At 37.0% G+C, this 25,696-nt stretch overlaps 1 protein-coding gene and 2 long non-coding RNA genes across 3 annotated transcripts in view; 1 reads left to right on the forward strand and 2 right to left on the reverse strand.

The window, feature by feature from the left end:
- LOC308406609 (piggyBac transposable element-derived protein 4-like) overlaps positions 1 to 10,957 on the forward strand; it is a gene marked incomplete at both ends in the record, with an annotated part of 34,956 nt that extends 23,999 nt beyond the window's left edge. Inside the window, one exon of the mRNA XM_080897689.1 lies at positions 10,950 to 10,957. Within this exon, the coding sequence (XP_080753815.1) occupies positions 10,950 to 10,957 (8 nt within the window). The remainder of the gene's footprint in view (positions 1 to 10,949) is intronic.
- A 701-nt stretch (positions 10,958 to 11,658) lies between these two features.
- Positions 11,659 to 13,338, reverse strand: LOC308407182. The gene is made up of 4 exons (XR_013973632.1): positions 12,948 to 13,338; positions 12,630 to 12,766; positions 12,321 to 12,543; positions 11,659 to 12,232 (listed from the first exon to the last, which is right to left on the reverse strand). It is a non-coding gene; the product is annotated as an uncharacterized lncRNA (long non-coding RNA).
- A 9,309-nt stretch (positions 13,339 to 22,647) lies between these two features.
- Positions 22,648 to 25,341, reverse strand: LOC308407191. Its single transcript, XR_013973635.1, has 3 exons — positions 25,323 to 25,341; positions 24,126 to 24,152; positions 22,648 to 22,880 (listed from the first exon to the last, which is right to left on the reverse strand). It is a non-coding gene; the product is annotated as an uncharacterized lncRNA (long non-coding RNA).
- Positions 25,342 to 25,696: the final 355 nt, after the last annotated feature.

Here is a 25,696-nt window from a genome sequence, read left to right on the forward strand (position 1 = left end):
AAAAGTTGCAGAAATTGTAAAAACTTTGCAGAAGCAAAAGAAGTTTGCTAAAATGGAATAACTTAGCAGAACTGCAATATCTTAGAGGAAACATAATACTTGGCAGAAATACAATAGCATAGCAGAATTTAGCAGAAATATTGTAACTTACCAGAAACATGATAACTTCTCAAAAATACAAGAATTTAGGAGAAATAGTATAAGATAACAGAAAGAATATATTTAGCCAAAAATACTTAAACATTACAGAAACACTATGATTTAGAAAAATAGTACAAAAGAGCAGAAATATTGTGATTTACCAGAGACACTGTGATGAACTATGAATATTGTAATTTTAAATTAAGACTATGTTTTAGCACAAATATTATAATTTGGCAGAAATACTATAATTTAGCAGAAATACTATAAAAAGCAGAAATACTATAATTTAGCAGAAATACTATATTAAACACAAACCCTATAAAAAGCAGAAATACTGTACTATGATTTGGTAGAAAAAACTATAATTAATCAGAAATACTATATTTGGCAGAAATACGGTATTTGGCACAAATCTTATAAAATAGCAGAAATAGTATGATTTAGCACAATAGTAATAACTTAAACAGAAAAATTGGAAAAGCAAAAATGGACAGCTGAAAAAATGATGAACATGCTGAAGGTCCCTCAACTATACTTGTTAAATGAAAAAAATCAGCAAAAAAATCTATAACAGCCACACAATCACAAATATGTACACATGAGGAAACACACATGCACAGAGAGACACACACACAAGATCCAATTCAGTCAACCAGTCTAAATATATTGAATTTGAATCTTAGAATGAGATCATCCCATTAAAAGCCTTTCTCTCTCTCTCTCTCTCTGTCACACACACACACACACACACACACACACACACACACACACACACACACACACACACACACACAGGGAGAGAAAAGTGAGTTTCTAGGTCAGCCTGGGAGCTGCTGAATTTGAATCCACCAATCAGAGAGCCTGTGCACTCTTTCCCTCCAAAACAGGTGCATCCTTTTTACACACGCAGCAGAGAGAGGCACAGGATCATTGCAGTCTATTTCTCATAATGACGACTCCCCTCAAACAAATGACCATAATTTCCTAACCGTAGAGGCTAGAACGGTCATTCTTACACCGTTTTGTTCAGAAGAGATGGGGGAATCTTCAAGTGTTGACAATTTATCATTAAAATATGAATTTTTAGAGATATATGACACGGATGACTTGTTGACTTAGAAGCCACGAATTCCCCAATATGCAAATTTGAATACCTGGAGCCCACATACATGATTGGCTGGCTGGGAAGCTGTGCAGGCCCTGATTTGTGGATTTGAATTCCTCAGCCCTCAGATATGATTGGCTGGCTTAGAAGCCATGAAGTCCCCAATATGCAAATTTGAATGCCTCAGGACACATATATGATTGGCTGGGAAACCGTGCAGGGCCTGATTTGAAAATTTGAATGTCTAAGTCCTCACACAGACTTGGCAGAAATATATAGAAATAGTATGATTAAGCATAAATACTACATTTAGTAGAAATACTATGTTTTAGCACAAATACTATAAAAAGCAGAAATACTATAATTTAGCAGAAATACTATATTAAGCACAAACCCTATAAAAAGCAAAAATAGTATGATTAAGCATAAATACTACATTTAGTAGAAATACTATGTTTTAGCACAAATCCTATAAAAAGCAGAAATACTGTACTATGATTTAGTAGAAAAACTATAATTAATCAGAAATACTATATTTGGCAGAAATACTATATTTTGCACAAATCTTATGAAATAGCAGAAACAGTATGATTTAGCACAATAGTAATAACTTAAACAGAAAAACTGGAAAAGCAAAATGGACAGCTGAAAAAATGCTGAACATGCTGAGGGTCCCTCAAATATACTTGTTAAATGAAAAAAATCAGCAAAAAAATCTATAACAGCCACAAAATCACAAATATGTACACATAAGGAAACACACATGCACAGAGAGATTCAGTCACCCAGTCTAAATATATTAAATTAGAATCTTAGAATGAGATCATCCCATTAAAAGCCTCTCTCTCTCACACACACACACACACACACACACACACACACACACACACACACACACACACACACACACACACACACACACACAGACAGACACAGAGGGAGAGAACTGCCACCAATCAGAGTGGCTGTTTACTTTTTCCCGCCAAAACAGGTGCATCCTTTTTACACACGCAGCACAGAGAGGCACAGGATTATTGCAGTCTATTTCTCATAGTGACGACTCCCCTCAAACAAATGACCATAATTTCCTAACCGTAGGGGCTAGAGCGGTCATTCTTACACCGTTTTGTTCAGAAGAGATGGGGGAATCTTCCAGTGTTAACAATTTATCATTAAAATGTGAATCTTTAGAGATATATGACATGGATGACTTGTTGACTTAGAAGCCACGAATTCCCCCAATATGCAAATTTGAATGCCTGAGGCCACATATATGATTGGCTGCCTGGGAAGCCGTGCAGGCCCTGATTTGTGGATTTGAATTCCTCAGCCCTCAGATATGATTGGCTGGCTTAGAAGCCATGAAGGCCCCAATATGCAAATTTGAATGCCTCAGGACACATATATGATTGGCTGGGAAACCGTGCAGGCCCTGATTTGAAAATTTGAATGTCTAAGTCCTCACAGAGGATTGGCTGCCTGGGGACCTGGCAGAAATATATAGAAATACTATGATTAAGCATAAATACTACATTTAGTAGAAATACTATGTTTTAGCACAAATACTATAAAAAGCAGAAATACTATAATTTAGCAGAAATACTATATTAAGCACAAATCCTATAAAAAGCAGAAATACTATATTAAGCACAAATTCTATAAAAAGCAGAAATACTATATTAAGCACAAATTCTATAAAAAGCAGAAATACTATATTAAGCACAAATCCTATTAAAAGCAGAAATACTATATTAAGCACAAATCTTATAAAATAGAAGAAAAAGTATGATTTAGCACAATAGTAATAAGTTAAACAGAAAAATTGGAAAAGCAAAATGGACAGCTGAAAAAATGCTGAACATGCTGAGGGTCCCTCAAATATACTTGTTAAATGAAAAAATCAGCAAAAAAATGCACAGGGAGAGAGAAGTAAGTTTCTAGGTCAGCCTGGGAGCTGCTGAATTTGAATCCACCAATCAGAGAGCCTGTGTACTTTTTCCCGCCAAAACAGGTGCATCTTTTTACACACGCAGCAGAGAGAGGCACAGGATTATTGCAGCCTATTTCTCATAGTGAGGACTCCCCTCAAACAAATGACCATAATTTCTAAACCGTAGGGGCTAGAGCGGTCATTCTTACACCGTTTTGTTCAGAAGAGATGGGGGAATCTTCCAGTGTTAACAATTTATCATTAAAATGTGAATTTTTAGAGATATACGACATGGATGACTTGTTGACTTAGAAGCCACGAATTCCCCCAATATGCAAATTTGAATGCCTGAGGCCACATATATGATTGGCTGCCTGGGAAGCCGTGCAGGCCCTGATTTGTGGATTTGAATTCCTCAGCCCTCAGATATGATTGGCTGGCTTAGAAGCCATGAAGGCCCCAATATGCAAATTTGAATGCCTCAGGACACATATATGATTGGCTGGGAAACCGTGCAGGCCCTGATTTGAAAATTTGAATGTCTAAGTCCTCACAGAGGATTGGCTGCCTGGGGACCTGGCAGAAATATATAGAAATACTATGATTAAGCATAAATACTACATTTAGTAGAAATACTATGTTTTAGCACAAATACTATAAAAAGCAGAAATACTATAATTTAGCAGAAATACTATATTAAGCACAAATCCTATAAAAAGCAGAAATAGGATGATTAAGCATAAACACTACATTTAGTAGAACTACTATGTTTGAGCAAAAATCCTATAAAAAGCAGAAATACTATATTAGGCACAAATCCCATAAAAAGCAGAAATAGTATGATTAAGCATAAATACTACATTTAGTAGAAATACTATGTTTTAGCACAAATAGTATAAAAAGCAGAAATATTGTAATTTAGCAGAAATACTATATTAGGCACAAATCTTATAAAATAGCAGAAATATTATAATTTAGCACAAATAGTATAAAAAGCAGAAATATTATAATTTAGCACAAATAGTATAAAAAGCAGAAATACTACATTTAGTAGAAATACTATGTTTTAGCACAAATACTATAAAAAGCAGAAATACTATAATTTAGTAGAAATACTATATTAAGCACAAATCCTATAAAAAGCAGAAATACTATATTAGGCACAAATCCTATAAAAAGCAGAAATACTATATTAGGCACAAATCCTATAAAAAGCAGAAATACTATATTTAGCAGAATAGTAATAACTTACAAAATTACAAATATGGAGGCATATTGGAACACAAATGCACAGAGGGACACACAAACACAGGCTCTAATCCAGTCAACCAGTCTAACTATATTCAATTTAAATCCTACAATGACATGCTGCCAAATAAGGGCAGGGTCCTCTCTCTCCCACTAAACACACACACACACACACACACACACACACACACACAGACAGACACAGAGGGAGAGAGCTGCCGAATTTAAATCCACCAATCAGAGTGGCTGTTTACGTTTTCCCGCCAAAACAGGTGCATCTTTTTACACAGCAGGACAGAGAGGCACAGGATTATTGCAGCCTATTTCTCATAGTGAGGACTCCCCTCAAACAAATGACCATAATTTCCTAACCGTAGGGGCTAGAGCGGTCATTCTTACACCGTTTTGTTCAGAAGAGATGGGGGAATCTTCCAGTGTTAACAATTTATCATTAAAATATGAATTATTAAAGATATTAGACTTCTAATGCACCATAACTGAGCAGAGCGAAGCAAAAACTGCCTTGACTTGCCCTCAAACAACGCTTTCTAACTCGAAATCTATTTGGAGTATCGATATCATTCTTTCACCGTAAGAGACAGCAGGCTTTGGTGAACAGTCATAGAAATTTTCAGGTCTCTGTGGAAATCCAACAAAAAGTTATGACGAGAGAAAAAAGTGGTTCATTTCCACAGTTTGAAATCTGAAGAAATCTGAGCGAAGGACAAATTTCCTACCCTCAAACAAGTCCAACTCATTTCAGAACGGTAATAGGTGAGAAAGAAATTCTTGAATTGTGAGCGTCAGGAGTGTCTGAAGATATACGGGGACAAGCCTCATGTCTTAACTTTGCTTCGTTAAGGAGATATGACGATTCGAATATGCCTCTCATTACAGAAATGTAGCGATGATTTTGAACAAGCTCTCCATTCACTTTATATGGAGAGTTTTCTGACCTTGTGTTAGTCTGAGGAGATTTGCAAAAATTCTATAAATCCCACAACAATGATGGTGACATTTTCTGAAAGCCAGCAAAAATACCTACGTTTTGATGTATAATTTGTGGAAGTGGAGTGAAAATTGAGCAAGTAGCAGGAAGTTGTTCGGACATGAAGTGAAAATTGCAAAACCTTCAGTGGCACACTGGAAGCCAAGAGCATAGCAACCATAACAACACATGTATTTTGTGAAAAATCACAATTTTGCAACTCAAAACTTTAAGAGGCATAAAAGTAAAACAGTAAAAGATTTGAAAAAGCTGAATCATACCTGAATAGCCCAATAATTTGTGAACATTTTAAAATTTGAATGGTTGTTCTAGGTGAAAGTATGAGGAAGTAGTTAAGTTTCAAAAACAAGCAAAATTTAGCAGAATTGCAGAAGTTTCCCATTCATTTCAATGGGACAAATTAAAGGAAAAAAGCTTAATATTTTAAAAAGTATAATAGTTAAAAATAGCAAAAATCGTAGCAGGAATTAGCAAAAATAGCAGAATAGTTTAAAATTTGAACGGTGAAAATCGGCTGAAAATTGTGGAAGTAGTTAAACGGCGAAAAGTGTACGGAAGCAACTAGAATAATAATAATAAAGAATAAAGAGAAACAGGAACTCAATAGTGTGGATGCTTAAAGCATCCACACAATAATAATAAAGAATAAAGAGAAACAGGAACTCAATAGTGTGGATGCTTAAAGCATCCACACAATAACTAGAAAAATTTGCATTTCCTGCGAAAATGCAGTGTGGATGCTTTAAAGCTGAAGCTGTATGCAAAAACTAGCTGAAAAAGCTGAAAAGTTGCAGAAATTGTAAAAACTTTGCAGAAGCAAAGGAACTTTGCTAAAATGGAATAACTTAGCAGAACTGCAATATCTTAGAGGAAACATAATACTTGGCAGAAATACAATAGCATAGCAGAACTTAGCAGAAATATTGTAACTTACCAGAAACATGATAACTTCTCAAAAATACAAGAATTTAGGAGAAATAGTTTAAGATAACAGAAAGAATATATTTAGCCAAAAATACTTAAACATTACAGAAACACTATGATTTAGAAAAATAGTGCAACATAGCAGAAATACTGTGATTTACCAGAGACACTGTGATGAGCTATGAATATTGTAATTTTAAATGAAAACTATGTTTTTGCACAAATACTATAATTTGGCAGAAATACTATCATTTTGCAGAAATACTATGATACAGCACAAATACTCCGGTTTAGCACAAATATTATAACATAGCAGAATACACTTATATAGCAGAAATGTTATATTTAGAAAGAAAAATATAATATAGTAGAAATACTATGATTTAGCAGAAATACTGTAATCAGCACATATACTGTAACATGACAGAAATTCCTCCACTTAGTTTTAATACTATAACATAAGACAAATGTTATGATTTGGCACAAAAACCAAGATTTGGCAAAATACTATGATTTAGCAGAAATACTATGATTGAGCAGAAGTACTAAGATGTAGTAAAAGTACTTTGATTTAACAGAAATACAATTATGGAGGAGTAATACTTTAAAATGGGAGAAATATTGATACACACACACATACACAGAGCCTAAAGGGAAGAGTATTTGTGCCATGGAGTGTTAACAAGAATCTGAGGTCCATATTAGAAAAGCTGGTAAAATCATAAAAGTTTGCAGAATACTGTAAAAGGCTTTCTCTCTCTCTCTGTGTGTGTGTGTGTCTCGCACACACCCACACACACACACGGCGAGAGAAGCAAGTTTCTAGGTCTGGGAGCAGCTAAATTTGAATCCACCAATCAGAGAGGCTGTGTACTTTTTCCCGCCAAAACAGGTGCACGCAGCACAGAGAGACACAGGATTTTTGCAGTCTATTTCTCATAGTGAGGACTCCCCTCCAACAAATGACCATAATTTCCTAACCGTAGGGGCTAGAACGGTCATTCTTACACCGTTTTGTTCAGAAGAGATGGGGGAATCTTCAAGTGTTGACAATTTATCATTAAAATATGGATTTTTAGAGATATATGACATGGATGACTTGTTGGCTTAGAAGCCACGAAGGCCCCAATATGCAAATTTGAATGCCTCAACCCACATATATGATTGGCTGGCTGGGAAGCCGTGCAAGCCCTGATATGTAAATTTGAATGTCTCAGGCCTCACAGAGGATTGGCTGCCTGGGGACCTGGCAGTAATATATAGAAATAGTATGATTAAGCATAAATACTACATTTACCAGAAATACTATGTTTTAGCACAAATACTATAAAAAGCAGAAATACTAAAATTTAGCAGAAATACTATATTAAGCACAAATCTTATAAAAAGCAGAAATAGTATGATTTAGCACAATAGTAATAACTTAAACAGAAAAATTGGAAAAGCAAAATGGACAGCTGAAAAAATGCTGAACATGCTGAGGGTCCCTCAAATATACTTGTTAAATGAAAAAAATCAGCAAAAAAATATATATAACAGCAACACAATCACAAATATGGACACATAAGGAAACACACACACACACACACACACACACACACACACACACACACACACACATACACACACACACACACACACGGAGAGAGAAGTAAGTTTCTAGCTCAGTCAAGCAGCCTGGGAGCTGCTGAATTTGAATCCACCAATCAGAGAGGCTGTATACTTTTTCCCGCTAAAACAGGTGCACGCAGCACATAGAGACACAGGATTTTTGCAGTCTATTTCTCATCGTGACGACTCCCCTCAAACAAATGACCATAATTTCCTAACCGTAGGGGCTAGAGCGGTCATTCTTACACCGTTTTGTTCAGAAGAGATGGGGGAATCTTCCAGTCTTGACAATTTATTATTAAAATATGAATTATTAAAGATATTTGACTTCTAATGCACCATAACTGAGTAGAGCAAAGCAAAAACTGCCTTGACTTGCCCTCAAACAACGCTTTCTAACTCTAAATCTATTTGGAGTATCAATATCATTCTTTCACCGTAAGAGACAGCAGGCTTTGGTGAACAATCATGGAAATTTTCAGGTCTCTGTGGAAATCCATTAAAAAGATATGACGAGAGAAAAAAGTGGTTTATTTCCAGAGTTTGAAATCTGAAGAAATCTGAGCAAAGGACGAATTTCCTACCCTCAAACAAGTCTAACTCATTTCAGAATGGTAATAGGTGAGAAAGAAATTCTTGAATTGTGAGCGTCAGGAGTGTCTGAAGATATACTGGGACAAGCCTTATGTCTTAACTTTGCTTCGTTAAGGAGATATGACAATTCGAATATGCCTCTCATTACAGAAATCAAGCGGTGATTTTGAACAAGCTCTCCATTGACTTTCTATGGAGAGTTTTGTGACATTGTGTTGGTCTGAGGAGATTTGCCAAAATTCTATAAATTCCACAACAATGATAGTGACATTTCCTGAAAGCCAGCAAAAATACCTACGTTTTGATGTATAATTTGTGGAAGTTGAGTGAAAATTGAGCAAGTAGCAAGAAGTTGTTCGGACATGAAGAGAAGACTGCAAAACCTTCAGTGGCACACTGGAAGCCAAGTGCATAGCAACCATAACAACGCATGTATTTTGTGAAAAATCACAATTTTGCAACTGAAAACTTTAAGAGGCATAAAAGTAAAATGGTAAAAGATTTGAAAAAGCTGATTTATACCTGAATAGCCCAATAACTTGAGAACATTTTAAAGTTTGAATGGTTGTTCTACGTGAAAATATGAGGAAGTAGTTAAGTTTCAAAAACAAGCAAATTTTAGCAGAATTGCAGAAGTTTCCCATTCATTTCAATGGGACAAATTAAGCTTAATATTTTAAAAAGTATAATAGTGAAAAATACCAAAAGACATAGCCATAATTAGCAGAAATAGCAGAATAGTTTAAAATTTGAACGGTGAAAATCGGCTGAAAATTGTGGAAGTAGTTAAGTGCCAAAAAGTGTACGGAAGTCCCAAGAGGAACTCAATAGTGTGGATGCTTAAAGCATCCACACAATAATAAAGAATAAAGAGAAACAGGAACTCTATAGTGTGGATGCTTAAGCATCCACACAACTAGAAAAATTTGCATTTCCTGCGAAAATGCAGTGTGGATGCTTAAAAGCTGAAGCTGTATGCAAGAAATAGCTGAAAAAGCTGAAACGTTGCAGAAATTGTAAAAACTTTGCAGAAGCAAAAGAACTTTGCGAAAATGTAATAACTTAGCAGAACTGCAATAACTTAGAGGAAACTGTAAAGCTGAAGCTGTCTGCTGAAAATAGTTGAAGAAGCTGAAGAAATCAAAGTCAGTGTTTAAAAAGTTGCTGAAATTTTAATAACTTTGCAGAACAATATCAAGTTAAGAAAAATGTAATAACTTAGCAGAAATGCAATAATTTAAAATAACATACCTTAACATAACATAACATAACAAACAAAAGTAGTGTAACCTAGCAGAAATAATTTAGTAGAAAATTAAAAACTTGGCAGAAATATTACAACTTATCAGAACTGCTAGAAATTTGCAGAAATGTAATAATTAGGCAAAACTGTCAACAGATAACAGCTGAAAATGCTGAAGTAACCTCAAAGTTACTTGTTTAACTGTGAAAAATTACCAAAAACATTAGAAAAGGAAGAAAACATGCCGGCAGATAAACTAATGTGGAACAAAACCAAGGTAAAATTGCAGAGTTTGCACAGCTGGTGAAATCTAAAAATGGCAAAAAAACAAAACAAAAGCAAAACCCACACAAACAACATTTAGGTAATAAATGCACAAGATGCTGCGGTCAGAGATAAAAACACCCAAAAATAATGTTATTGAAATGCCAAAAAGTGGCAGAAAGTTTAGAAAGTAGAAAACCAGTAGTAGAAAAGTAGAACATTCAAATATTTTTAGAAACATATGATACAAAATATTTACTCAGTTGTTTCCAATGATTACAATAATGGCATAAAGAAATAAAAATACCATTTGGGACAAACAGAAAAATATTAATAGAAAATGCAAATGAAATTAATCTAACATCTATACAAACAATTGAAGCATTTGTTGGAATTGTGAACATATCCTTGTTTGCCATGTTTATGTTTATGGCCCTAAGATGCGCAGACACATGATAGGCTATTAACTGCAAAAATATACACATATATAGCAAGTGAGAGACAAAAATATATCCTCTGATTTGCTGGAGTTTTGTCTAAATACCATTCGGCAAGGATAAACAACATGTTCCTATGCCACATTAAAATTTTCATAAGCTTCATTTTTTCAATTAGTTTACAGTTTCCTGATTTGATGATAAATATGGCATCAATCTACAAAATACTGTCAAAATGAAGTCCACATTGTGATATATTTGAGGTGTGGAGAGTCACACAGCTGAACAATCGATGTGCATATTTAAAGAAACAAGGATCAAATAAAGAACATTGTTGTGCAATAAATTACAGTGAAAAATAATCACTGCTTTGCGTTAGAGAGTGACTTATGATGAGGTATTAATTTTCCTAACTTTACCTCTAACATCTTTTCACATAGTGCTGTGACCAGGCTGAAATCCATCATAAAGTAACTGTAAACAGCAGAACCATTAGCATGAATGTTATGGTTCTACTCTGATCAAAACTCAAGTCAGCTGTGTGACCAGATATAAAATGATAAAGAGGAACACATATAAATGGATGTGACCTTTATGAACTTTTCAAAATGACTTTATATGTCTGACCCATTATCTATATATATTACAGCAGCGGTCCCCAACCCCCGGGCCTCGGACCGGTACCGGTCCGTGAGTCGTTTGGTACCGGGCCGCGAGAGATGAGGCTCAGGTGTGAAATGTATCGTTTTCAGGGTTTTTATCGGTTTTCAGCGTTATTTTGTTATCGTTTTTATCGTTTACTCGGTTTTCCTGGATCTTTTGACGTGTGTTATGAATAAATTTTCTTTTTTTCGGTACCGGTACTAGTTTTATTTTGTTATATTTATCCGCGACACCTTAAAGGCCGGTCCATGAAAATATTGTCGGGCATAAACCGGTCCATGGCGCAAAAAAGTTTGGGGACCGCTGTATTAGAGCAGATGTGGAAAACCACTGTTAGACCTACTCTATACTAATGTAGTTACTGACACCCCATACTAAGGCAGGATTCATACAAACACACATTATTTTTTCTCTTAAACACTTTCTTTTTTCACATTTTGAGATTGTGTAATTTCTAAAAAGAATACATGTAATGGTTCAATAGATATAGTTATTTAAATGTCCATAATAATCACATGATCATTTTTGTACATCCTACAATCCAGGATTTAGAGCTGTGTGTCTGTATGAATTCAGCTTGCTATACTTATAGACTTAGATATATTAATCCACTATTTACCCAAACAAGTTACATTGTTTGGGTAAATAGATTGGGTTTGTTCTACAAAATAATTATTCAACAATAAAAAAAACACAAAAAAAATCTGCACATTAATCCAGAGTTCAGTTTCATATGTCTGATATTGTTTGTTAAATCTGGTGACACAAACACAGTCAATAATTCATTGCTAGCGTGACATGTGGTCCTTTTTGCCTTTGACCAATGATATGCTGGTTACTTGGACCAGTTTAGTATTTGCTGTCACAGAGGAATGTTAACCATAAATCCAAAAGACAAAACTGAAAAAAATATGTTAATTGCAAACATGTTTTTGCTTAGTAAAAGGATTGAAATTACATGGAAACTGTCACCTTAAAGCCTCATTGTAAATATCATCACAAACAGATGTTTTCCACACAGTTAACAAAGCTCCACCACATCCGATCACTGCACATAAATCTAAAAGAAAACAAAAACAAATAAAAAAAATAAAATTAACACAAGGGAAGACTTTTGACTTAATAACTACGCTTAAAATAAGTGTTACCTTTGAATATTTGTGGGAAAAATCTGATGCTACCCCAAGAATACAAAGCCACACTGGAAACGATGACAGGCTTGCAGCCCTCTGTCTTCCTGGAGTCAGGTGCCTGATCAGTAGCAGTGAGTTGACAGAAGTCGGTGTCTGTAAGAGTGGCCAAACACTGATACTCTGTCCACTTGAGTAGAGTCTAAGAAGCTGGAATGCAGGCACACTGGACGAGCTTGTTCTAAAAAATACAGAAAAAGGAACATTTTATTTGTGTTAAGGCCTAAAAACTACAAATAAGTTATGCAATGAACAATGTTGAAATACCTTATAGGTGCTGCAGGCCACATAACCAGAATCCAGAGCAATCTCACACTCACATGATGGTGAGGAAAGACATGAGCTCTGCAATGAGGTTTGAATGTCTCAGTTGGGACACTGAAGAACTCAGAAGACAGCAATACCTGCACAGAGAGACAGAGTAGAAAAAGCATAGATTTGTAATCCATAATGTGAATTAAAACTCAAAAAGTGTCAACAAGTATAATCATTTGAGTGTGGAATTATTTATGCACTAAACAGGATTTTAATTAATTAATTGAATTAAAAACACTGACATTTTTTATCAAAGATAAAGAATCATACCTCTCTCTGCTCTGAGGATCACTGAGCATCTCTGACAGGAAATACAGTTTCCTCAGTAGGAGTCATCATTCATGGTCTCAGAGGTGTGTAGTGTGGCAGCATCATGATGGTCTCCAGATCAGGCAGGAGGTCAGGTGATGGGTGTGTCATCTTCTCCATTGAAGACATACTGGTATGGCAGTTCATAAAACAGCAGTCTCTGTGTGGCATGTAGTTATCTGTGCAGTCCAGCACTGATGGATCAGGTTTGGCTCAGCAGTTCATGAAGATGGTGTTAAGATGTTGTTGTTTCAGCTGAGGATGGTGAAGTTTGAAGGTTTTCCCACAAAGGAAACAGGACTGTGTGTGCCCTGTCTGAAAAAAATACATCTACAAAACATAAAGTGCTTTTAACACCACCCACCCCCCCTCCCCACCCACCCATCTCAGCCCCCAAGTGTCTATATAATGCTGGTATGGGGTGTCAGTTACTAAATCTAATTAGTGCGTCAGAAAGCGGGGGCTACACCTAAAGCCCCCGCTTTCTGATGTCTTTGTTTATTAGCAGCTTTTTCCAGCTGCTCAGAGAATTCTGACTTGGCCTTTATCCACCCAAACCCAAACCCACCCAGATAAAGGCCAAGTCAGAAAATGGATGCAGAAACTTTCCATGTACTTCTAAATCAGTTTTTATACAAATTCTGTAAGCTGTAAAAATGTTTTTCTCTACATAATGTATAATTATAGACATCTCTGGTAGCCTAAAGATAGTTTAAAACTTTTAACATTTTTTACCTGTAAAACATGATAAGCAAAACCTCATTCATCCAAAAAACATTTGATTCTACAAAATTTACTATAATCAAGAAAATATAATTGTCTGTATTTATTCATGTGACCCATAATAAATACCTGCATTTATCTGTGATTTATTTATTTACTATTTCATATTTGAAAGCATCTTGGAGGGGAAGATCTCGTTTGTTGAGATACATACGTCAGAGTAAAAAAAGTATCAAAAAAGGAGATGACAATTAACATCCATGAAAAAATGTATAAGTAGATTTAGTCATTTAAAACATGAGAATAAAAAATAAATTATGTCCGTTTAATGCAGTATATTTCAGATCTGAGGTGCATGATAACAGAAAGCAGATCTCCCGGCTCTGCATGAAGTACAGCCATGATTTGGTGACATGATTAATAACATTGCAATAAGAAAGGGTCTTCTTACAGACAGAGTAGGGAAGACAATTTTTTCCAATGAAAAATATTTTTCATACTCTACAATCAGTAAACTCTGTAACAAACATGATCTGTAATTGTTTCAAAACTCACCAGACGACTTCATGATTGGCTCGAGGACAGGACACAAAACACAGGGTTGTGGTAACTGTAGTATGATCTCAGAACACCGGAATGGAGACATTGATCTGGCTGAGAAATAAAAATGAGGTCAAGCAGGGTGTTCTTGTCTGTAGTGGCAGAAGTGATCAGCTGTGAATACCCTCTCGACTGAAACTGCTCCAGAATCTGTTTTCTTCCACTCTGCAACTGGTTCTCATTAAAATCTCCACACACAATGATTGGGTGACAGTCCATTATTTCAAGGGAATCTAAAAGACTTACCAGGTTTTGCATGAATGGTGTCAAACTGTAGTCAGGGGGTCTGTACACAACAGCAATGAGTGCAGGGAATGGAGCCTGAACCTTCAACACTAAAAACTCAAGATCAGTGACATTATGCAGATACTGTTTTACCTGAACCTGAAAATGATTCCTCAAATACACAACAACTCCACCACCACTTCTGCTGGCCATGTGAGGAAAGTTTGTGTAGGACACATGTCTGTTGCGTTTGAACATGGTGTAGCCGTCCAAATGAAGACTGTCTGCAACAAAGGAGCCTTGGAGGTGAGACTCTGTGAGACACAAAACATCTGCTAAACACATTTCATGATGACTCTTGATGTCACTGATGTGAGATGGCAAACCCTCCGTATTGTGATGGATCAGTGTAAGAGTGTCAAGTCTGCTGGCTGTTTCTCTGACCTGAAGAAGAGGCATCATTTCCTCAACACTGGCTTGTCTCATGGTTTGGAGCGCTGCAGTTACCTCGGGATTGGAGTAAATCTTTTTCTCATCCAAGTCCTGCAAATAGAGTCCACTGAGAGACGTCACCCTGCTGAGAGCAACATAAGCCATACCTGGTTCAAAAATGTTCTTCATTGAAACTACAGCTGTCTGTGTTGTAAGACCCTGAGTTTTGTGAATTGTGCAGGCAAATGCTAGCTTTACAGGAAACTGTCTGCGTACCGCTCCTTTAAACTTCAGACTCTCCTCTGCTCTCTCAATGTAAACCAGATCATCAGATGCTGCATTAGCACTGCGGTTGTGTCTCATAGGCTGCCGGTTGTCCATTCTGAGCCCCAGTTTGATTATGTGTCCATCATTTTCAGATCTCACCACCTTTACCAGTATACCAAAAGCACCGTTGACTAAACCGTTTAGTGTGTCCAAGTTTCTGGTCAGCATGACTCGAGCTCCTTCAGCAACATTCAGAGTGTCAGGTAAATCATTTCTCCCACCTGTAAATGGTTTGTCTCTTCGTTCCATTCTGCCTGTACGTTTATCCTTCTGGAAATCGTCTGCAGTGATGATTATGATGTTTGAATGAAGCTTCTTCAGGGTATCTGTGTTGTGGGATTCCACATTCTTGTTGGTGGCATAAATGTGTAAGACCTCAGTTGGACATTCTTCTGGTGCAGTCACAGCCTGTGACAACAAATCTCTGTCGCACTGAGAAAGCTCATCCGTCTTTTCTTTCACTCTAATCCTGTTCAGCATCTCTGCAAAGGCCACATCATCTTTCTGACGCATGATCTCGGTTAGAGTGATCATCTGAAAATGTTCCTGCCATAGGTCAATCTGTTCTGGATCGTAAACGCAGAGAGGTTTAGACTGTCGCACTGGTGGCAGCTGGTAAAAATCTCCAACAGCTAAAACTGACATTCCACCAAAAGGTCTCTGAGTGCCTTTGATTTGTTTCAGTCTTGCATCCACATAGGCAAAAAGGGGTTTTGAAACCATTGAAATCTCATCAATAACAATAATTTCTGCATTCATCAGCTCAGATCTGACTTCATCCAGTTGGTTACCAAGTCCTTGAATGGGTGGTTTCAGACTCCTGGGTAGTTTCAGTAGAGAATGTAATGTAGAGCCATTGATAGAAAAAGCTGCTGTCCCGGTAAATGAAGTAAGTAAAACAGTTGGATTTGATATGTCAGCTTCTTCTGCATTAGCAGGCAGTCTGCTCAGGATCTTTGATGCTTCAGAGTGAATACATTTAATCAGATGTGACTTTCCAGTTCCTGCACCACCGTTGATATAGAAGAAAAATGGATCTGGGTTCAAACCACAAACTCGCTGAATACACCAGTCTCTTATAGTATAGAACACGCAGGCCTGCTTCTGGTTCAGATTCTGATACATTACACGTACCACGGCTGGATCTACTGCAGGTTGTTCTCTGATGGCTCTGATCTCTGTTACAGCATCAGACTGACGACTGTAGTCAGGGACATTCTCCTGTTCGTTCTCATCATCAGAATGTCTCTCAGGAAGATTCTCATCACATTGCAGCCTCACAACTTCAGATTCAGGAGCAAGATTACACCATTCATCGATCACAACATCCCTATTTTGTTCAAACTCTTCCAGTGCACTCTCAATATCCTCAGAGTTCTTCTCATACTTGTCTTTATTTCTTTTCACAATCCGTTTCACAGACTCACTGTGGTCTGAACATGGAAGTCGCACAAAACCCGAGTTGTAGAAGGACTGATAGGTTTGGAAACATTGTGGTTTCAGTTCCTGCTCTGATCTGTGTGGAAGGTAAAGTCTCAACAGTCGACGATAATATTGCTCAGGATCTTTTTCCTGTGAACAGTGGTAATACCTGATTATAGCTGGTTTATCATTCTTTCGCCTTTGTACAAATCCAAGCTGGTTTAGAAGAGGAAGCACATCTTTTCCTTCATTTGGACCACTCACCAACCGGCACAGGGCAGCAAAATCAGCCAGCGACATTTCCTCATATTCTGGGGTCTCAGGTCTGCATTTGTATTTATCACTCAAACTTGTCATCCAAATATTACAGCTGTCATGTGTTGTGCTTTCCAGGAAGCTCATGGGCCGACTCATTTTTACTGGGTTATCATCTGTTGGTACAAATACAACACTGCGGGAACATTTTTTCATTTTTAGGCCACAGACTCGAGTCACACACTCCTGTGCGCTGATCTCTCTCTTTTTTGAGTAAGCCTGCATCACAGCTCTCATTTCATCACATTCATTGACCATGTTGTTTCCAGAGTTATCAATAACTGTCTTCAGGTATTCAGAGAGGCCAGATTCTTTCTTTGTTATATATTTACAGAGGTATTCTACACATGAATAGGCATTCAAAATGAATGAGACATCTAAATTAGAGTTCCAGGCTTCAAGCAGGTCTGGGTTGTAATTGTTGATCCAACAGTCCTTTGGGTCACGTTTCAGAATCAGAGCTGTTTTCTTGTTTATGTTCTGGAGGCATTGTTCATACTCATTCATTGTCAAGTTGCATCGTGACAGAATCTGCTCTATGGTGAGGGAAGCAGCTTCAGGTTCCTTCAGCAGGTTCAACAAAGGTCTGAGTTTGGCTTTTGCAGCTTCAGTGTCTGAATCCTCATCCTGTCTCACAATCATTGTTCTTGTGGATGGTGGTTTTGGAAACCCAAATCTACAACCAGAGTTCACACTCTTAAAGCATGTCTTTGTGTGGTTCTTGCTGTGCTTTTGTAGTTCAGAGACTTTTTTGTGCAGTTCAGGTTGTTTTTCTGGATCAGGGAGTTGAGCTGAGATGTATCTGTCCACAAAGTCACAGACAGTTTGGTCATCATCCACATCTGCTTCTACCTTTTCTCGAATCCACAGCAACATGTGTATATGCGGACTACCTCTGTGCTGGAACTCAACTCTGTAAAAGTAATCAATGATCTCACCAAGGGGCTGTGCAGGAGAAAAAAGCAAATCTCTGAACAAAGCCTCAACACGTTTATCAAACATTCGCATGGTGGTTACTGGATTTGATCTTAGAATTTCACACTTTTCTGACCAGTCCAGGGCTTCAAAATCAACCTCTTCACCTTGCTGTCTCTTTATTGCTTGAATCACTTCAGGCCATCTCATCTCAGCAGCAGAGAAAGTGACAAAGAACTGAGGTGTTCCTATTTGACGAATCATACTGAATAAATCTTTGGTAGTTTTCTGCCAGTAAGCTGGAGTTCCTCTGAGTGGCTGCATAAATCTGATTGCATCTTTATTTCTTACCAGCTTCTCTACTTCTGTCTTACTTTGTAACATTCCCGATGTGATTTTGCGTCCATCTTTGGTCATAGTTTTACCTTTCCTTAGCTGTATTGTCATGCTGGAATTAGCCAAATGTATTTCAGTGACAAACTGTGAGAAAAACAGGTAATTTGTGTCTTTAGCAAATCTTGCATCAATGTTGAAAAGCCTTGACTTGAAGTAAGCACTTGGTGTGAGTTTAAGAAGTCTCTTTTCATCCAGTGTATTCTGACCGGTAGGAAACTGCACAGGAAATGCCATGGCTTCCAAATGAGGAGTTCTGAAGAAGCTAACAGGATTGTTTCTTTCTGCAGGAGCCACACAATATGTGTTATCAGTGAAACAGAGAATCTCTTCTGAAATGTCAACAGGCTGCAGACAACTTTCTAGAGCAAAACCTCCATTGTTCAAATCACTTTCTGGTTCATCAGGATTTTGTTCCTCTGGTTGTTCATCACAGGATTGCATATTAATAGCTTGTTCACTTTCAGACTCACTTTCGCACAAAAGGGCATCTTTTTCATAGTTGTCAATTTCCATTAAATCTGCTTCATCATAATCATCACTTCCCATGCTGGCTTCATCACTGCTGTCATCATCAGGTAACGTTGGATCACAAAGCAATGCATCATCTCTGATAATAATATCTGTGTACTGTGGATGAATTTGTTTGAGTTTACGCAGGGCTTGAATGAGTTTAGACCAGGTGACAGTCTGGAACAGCTGATGGCCTTTGTAGCACAGTCGTCTTTTCAGCTTTATCCTCATGATCTGTGATTGGCTTCTGATCCTCGGTAAACTGTCAACTGTTTGTTGGACTTCAGATGGTACACACACCACATTACCACGTATGAGTCTCTGTCTGCCCTTTGGAAGTGGAATAATCTTAGCAAATGGTATGCATTTGGCAATCAGATGTCTCTCCAGAATGTTGAGATCGCACAGTTCAGCTGGAATATCCTGCAGTTCTAAACCGTTGACAGCAGCAAGTCTTGGCATGCGTCCACTTTTGAGGGAACTGTGACACGTGTGACAGATATACTCCTTTTTTCTCTCAACAGGAAAGCTGCAGTGATCATGACATGCTTCATCACACACATGAACAAATTTACCAGTTAGACACTGCTGAGCTACAATTTGGTGTTTTGAGTAATTTTCTCTTTTGCAGATTTTCACCTGATTAGGAAAAGAAGCTTTTAGACAAACAGTACAAACATAAGATGGTGCTGACTTAATGTTGGATCTGAAACGAGATATGGCCTCATTCATTAAAGTGTTCTCTGGATGACACTGTAAACTGTCAGCTGGTCGATGCATCTGACGATATTTTCTTTTTATTTTCATTGCACATCTGATATTATGCATCTGTCTAAAAGAAATACTGTTCCAATATTTTACTCTCATTCGTTCTCTCATATTGTCCTTGTGTTGCTGCTGAAATTGTCTCTCTTCTCCATAACGTTTAGTGATGTAACATTTTTTTTTCTGTCTAAATTCTACACTTTCTTTATATAGGTTAGAAACATATGACCTCATGTAAGCTTTATGTTTCTCTCTGAATCCAGCACAAGTTCTGTAATTTCTTCTTATACGTTCCTTCTGCTGTTCTTTGAATATAGGAGATTGTCTATAAGATTCTTTATATGTTTTTCTCATACGTTCCTTCTGCTTTTCTCGAAAAATGGGAGATTCTCTATATGTTCTTGTTATACGTTCCTTCTGCTTTTCTCTGAATGAAGAATCTTCTTTATACATCCTTATGACACGTTCTCTTTTTCTCTCTCTAATTTTAGCACTATCTCTATAGATTTTTCTAAAATGTTCTCTCTGTTTCTCTCTATATGTAGCATTGAGTTTACACAGATTATTTTTGTACACACTCTTCTTCTGTCTGTGATCAGGATCATGAGACTTTCTGCTAGAATCTTTTTTCTTTGCCTTAAAGCTTTCATCAAAAGCGTACATCTGTCTTTCTTTCTTTTTCTGATTTTCCCTTCTCTGTGGTAGTTTTTCTTGGACCAACAGTCGTCTCCTAATCTTTCTCCTTTGCTGTTTATTATGCTTCAACAGTTTATGTGAGAGTTCATCTGTTGTCATAGTTAAACAGGAGGCAGTGTTTAAATCATTCAGAGGAACAGAATCTTTTATTACCTGAGTGTCTCTTACAGAAGATGCAGAGGTTTCTATTTCTAAATAATCAGAATTGTTCAGCTCAGCAGCTGGCTCATTTGAATAATCCACTCTGGATGACATCACTTCAGTAGCTAAAGTGTCGGCCACAGTTTTCTGTGTTTTCTCAGTGGATTTGGGGGTTTCAAATTTAGGTTCATTTAAAGCTGGTGCTGGAACAGTTGTAGCTGTTTGTCTGTTTTCATCAGCATTTCTTTGGTCAGCAACGTTTTCACTGTGGAACTCAACAGGCTGTAGCTCATAAGTGCAGGTTGGTGCGATGCAAAACATTCGGTACAAACGTTTGATCCTGTCAATCATGTCGTTAAGACGTGTGAATTTTAACATAACTGCAGTTCCACCACTTACACTTAGCGACAATGGCATTCCTGTAGACTTACGTGGGTGAGGATCAAAATATGCGTATTCACCTGAAGTCAGCCTGGAAACTGCAATGGCTGTTCCTCCCATGACTAGCAAAGCATAGCAAATGTCTGAAGCCAAACACTGTAGTCCCTGTTCAAGGCTCGGAAGATGATCTGTACCGTCAAATGTGCCATAAAGAGCAAACTGAGACATGTCGACTTGATACTCGTGTCTGCGGCTGATGATCACAGTGGGAAGTTCATCACAGGCTAGAAACACGCTGTTCACAAACCTCTTTCTGGCATCTGAATACACGGCATGGCCTTTGTCCAACACACGGTTGAGATCTGCTCTGGTAATGAATTCATCCTCGTGTAAGAATGACAGGAAAACCAAACTGTTCGCCATGCATTGCTGATTCCGGTACTTTCCATACTTAGCATTGGCCTGGCTTCGAGACGCACAGATGCTACTCACTCGTGGACGACTTTCACTGTTTGTAACCTGTACATGAGACGGTCCTGGAGCTTCTCCATCATGCTGCGTTTGCACAGTTAGCTGGGGTTCAGTCTGGATTACCTGTTGTACTTTAGCATTTGGCACAGATGATGAGCAAACACCTCTCTTTACCACATCTGCATAAGACACTGCGGCCGTCTGAACGCTGAGCTGCACTTCTGGACTGGGAATACTTGTAACAGACACCTTTACCTGCTCACCGGTCTGAGAAAGATTTACCTGTTCCTTCTGCTTTTGCCATCTAAGCTTCTGGGACTGTGACCTTTGACCTTTCCTTGGCATTTTGTGCAAGTACAAACTGGACCTTATATGTATTTATACACAAATGTATACAAAACTCAACCTGTAAACACTGAAAAACTCCTCAAGTTTCTATTAAATGGATCAACTATACAAATGGTAAAGTGTTCTTATGACCGTTTAATTGATGTAAAAGGCTGGCTTAAATACAAACTCAATATAAAAGTTATTGAAAGATCCTTAAAAACGTTTTATTGTAGCTTTTTCAACAACTGTATATTATTACTTCTTTTTTTTTAACCAGACTGGTTAATGAATAGGTCTATACTTCTGTGAAGTAATATGCAGAATAAATCTCAACAATCAACAGGCTATAATAAAACTCTTAGCTTTGAAGTAGACTTTGTGTAAATCTTTGAGATATCTAAAATCTAAAGCAAATATAAGGAGCTGTGGTGGTGTGGTGATCAGATGACAGGCGATGAGGATTCTTCAGCTGGATGTTCTGCAGCAGTCAGGAAACAGGAAGTCTGGGTCCTCAGGGCAGCTTCTCAATGACAATTGTAACTCAATACTTACACTGAGTAATAGAAATGGGTTTGTCCTTAAATAATATTAGTATAAACTTACTGTAGTCAAATGTTATAGTCAATGAAACAGACTTGAAAAATGTATTTGAATCTAATTTAATATTTATGTAAATAGAGCAGTCTGAATGTATATATTACAAAATAACCAGATTGTCTTATTACAAATAAACCTTTAAGAGGTGTATATTTTATATAATTTATCAAAGCAATTGCACCTGTAAGCCAATCAATGTTTATTCCAAAGTGTAATGCAAAATTAAAATGACAAATGTAGGGCTGTGTAAGTAGTTTCTACTGTGAGTTCTACTGTACTGTAATTCTACTACTGTAATTTTAACTTTCTACTTGTGATTTCCAGAAAAATGACTGGATGTGAGAGAGTTTAACGACAGGAAAGATGGAGCAGTGAGAGCAGAGATCTCTCAGAATTCTGAATACAGACTGACAAAGTTCAGGTAACTTCAATTCCAAAAACTTAGATTCTGGTAAAACTGGATTTCAAGTCACAGGATTGCGTTTCAACTCAGGTTCAAGTTTGTCAAATTAGATAGAGCACATGGCGGAGAATGGATAGAAGATAGAATGGCTTGTCAAAAAAGATTGAGCAGGGAGAGGGAGAGTGATAGGACAGACTGAATTGCTTGTTAATGATAGAGGGAGAGGGTTTTCTGCAGCAGGTCACCTGTAAGACAGAAAGAAAGTGGAATTAGACACACTTCCAATAAACCTGGCTTTACCGTATTTTTCAGACTATAAGGCACATTTAAAAGCCTTTAATTTTCTCAAAAATAGACAGTGCACCTTATGTATGGTTGTGCTTACTGATTTTAAACCAATTCTATGTGGTACACGGCACTCTGTCAAATGTTTTAGTATGACTTTGGTAAGCTACAAAGCAGCACCACTTGATGTATTGTCGGAGCATGGATACCATAGTCAGCACCCTCGTAGAGTAATTCGTACTGTGCTTCAACATAATATGGTGTGTGTGTATAAGGGCCTGGCACCTGTTGAGAGCCATGCTTATGAAGCAGATTTCAAACTGATCAATCCACATTCATCAGTCCATAAATCCTGAAAAGTGAGTGTATTGTTCTGTATTTTATGTCTTACAACTGAACAATTTTGAGAGTTATTGTAAATGAGTTGAATAAAGTTTCACTTATCTGTTTTGTTTGGCTTAATGTGCCTTAGAATTTAGTGCGCCTTACAGTCCGAAAAATACAGAACACATATATCATTACACACTGAAGAGTCGTACAGTACATTATTAGATTCAACTGAATGAAAATGTTTATCATATGGTGGTGGAACATTTCTAAGGACATTTTTGCATTCTATTAACACAATAAAAACAAACACAGTCTGTAAACCAAGATGTGGTGCTACAGTAACTTACTATAAACATTATATGGTCAAGCTAAACCCACACAATGAAGTCAGAGCAGACAGTTTCAGACCACCTGCTTTAAACACTTCACAGCACTCAACTCACATGATCCTAAATGCCCAAAGGTCTCAAATTCCCGTTTCTGTGTGTACTTACCTGGTTCAACAGTATATCATAATGTCTGGGGAGCCGTTAACATAAAAGTAAAAAATAATTTACTCAGTATGACTTTTGGCAAAATGAAAAATTTGGAGACAGATGACTCCTAAACAGCAGTTTCTACATTTTTCAGTCAAATATGGGGCATGTTTAATACACACTCCACTAAATCTACAATAAACTTAGCATGGCCGATATTAGGGCCTAATTAAAAATGTACTATGATGATAAGAGAGATCTGTAAGTCTGGAAATGTTTACACAGACTTTTCTACGATCTGATTATTCCCAAGAGCTGTGCTGACTCACTCCACTAAACTGAATGTCCTATAATGAGAAACATTTCCCAGCACTGTACCTCAGACAAACCTTTACTTACCAGACTGGAGACGATCAGATCAGCAGTCTAGAGAAAGGAAACAATTCATCAGATCACTGTTTGATGATTCAGACTGTTGAGCCTCTTCACACACAATCCAATTTACTGTGACATAAATTAACTAGTAAAATTCTTAATTTATTTAAGGCTTTATGAGCTTACTGTAGTCTAAAGAGGCGATAAATGAACTGCAGCGTCTCACATGGCTGTAGCAAGTGTAATAAAAGCATTCATTACTACAGAAATATAAAGAATAGCCACCAATATTTGTTGGCACAAGTGCAGGATATACCAAATATTTCCTACACAGAAGCTTTGTGGCTCCAACATTTTCTACAACAGGTCAGTACTACTAAAGTGTGAAAGCCAAAACTTTTAAAAATGTTAGATACAAAATAATTATATAAATCAGAAGCAACAGAAAACCTCGTCATGTCTGATATGAATATGTAAATCTTAAAATAGTTTTAAATATTGACATGTTACAATAGCAGAGGTGCACCATGTTTTGTAATTAAAATTAAATGTCTTAAATTTTTACACTAAAAAGTCCTTTCATTATACCTGTTGCTAGGAATATTTATGTATTTTGCAGTGTACCTTTTTGGCAACTTTTCTATTAAATTTTAAAACACATTATATTCACCAAATAAGTGATAAACTAATTAGACACACTGGCTGTAATGTACCTAACAATGTCCACTCACATCTCTGGTTCTCTTAGTTTTTCATTATTGCTTAACTGTACAAAATACTTCTACAGTGTTCTGACTTTAATGTAACACATCAGCAGAATTTGAGAGACAATATGAATCAATACCTGTGCAGCTCTTAAGTGTTTGAGCAACCACTTATACTGACTCCCCTAAAACACTTTCATTGTTTTGTCTGCTACTTAAATCCACAAACATAAGGAGAAAATGAACAACTGACATTTACCTATGTTTGGATTCAATAAGCCATAAGAAATTTAAATCATACATAAATGGGCTATTAAACTTCAGGGACATTTTCAGGGACAGTCAGAGGTCCTGTGTGAGGGCTTTGCTGCTACAGGTAATAAATCCTGACTTTGTGTTTTTGCCCATCAGTAAATGGAAACATATCACAAAAAGTCAAACTACTGTATGTAAGTTGCCAAATGTGCTACGCAATGCCAGGTTCATACTCCCTCAGTTACAATCACTGTTTACTTACCAGCAAAGGCAAAACCAAAGATCTCTTTCACTCTGTGTAACAAAAGACAAAGCACAAAAATACAGAATGAGACAACTCAAATCAGCATCACAGTCAATACTGCATCACTCTGTGTAGTCCAAAAGATTCAGTACACTTCTTTGTTTATCACAGCAACAAACAACTCACCTTTTTCTACACCTTATTAAAGATTACTGTCTTCATTAAGGTAAAATGTGGTTTCATCCATTTGTAATAAGCCACACACGTTTCTCAGTTATGTGATAGCTCTATTAGTTTGGTGCTATTAGATAACACAGTAGATTTAATAAGCAATGATTTGCTACACCTAGCTCTGCACACTTTATCAAATTCTGACATCACAATTTCAAAGC

The sequence above is a fragment of the Rhamphochromis sp. 'chilingali' genome, assembly GCF_963969265.1.
Source record: "Rhamphochromis sp. 'chilingali' genome assembly, chromosome: 12".
Classification (NCBI taxonomy): domain Eukaryota; kingdom Metazoa; phylum Chordata; class Actinopteri; order Cichliformes; family Cichlidae; genus Rhamphochromis; species Rhamphochromis sp. 'chilingali'.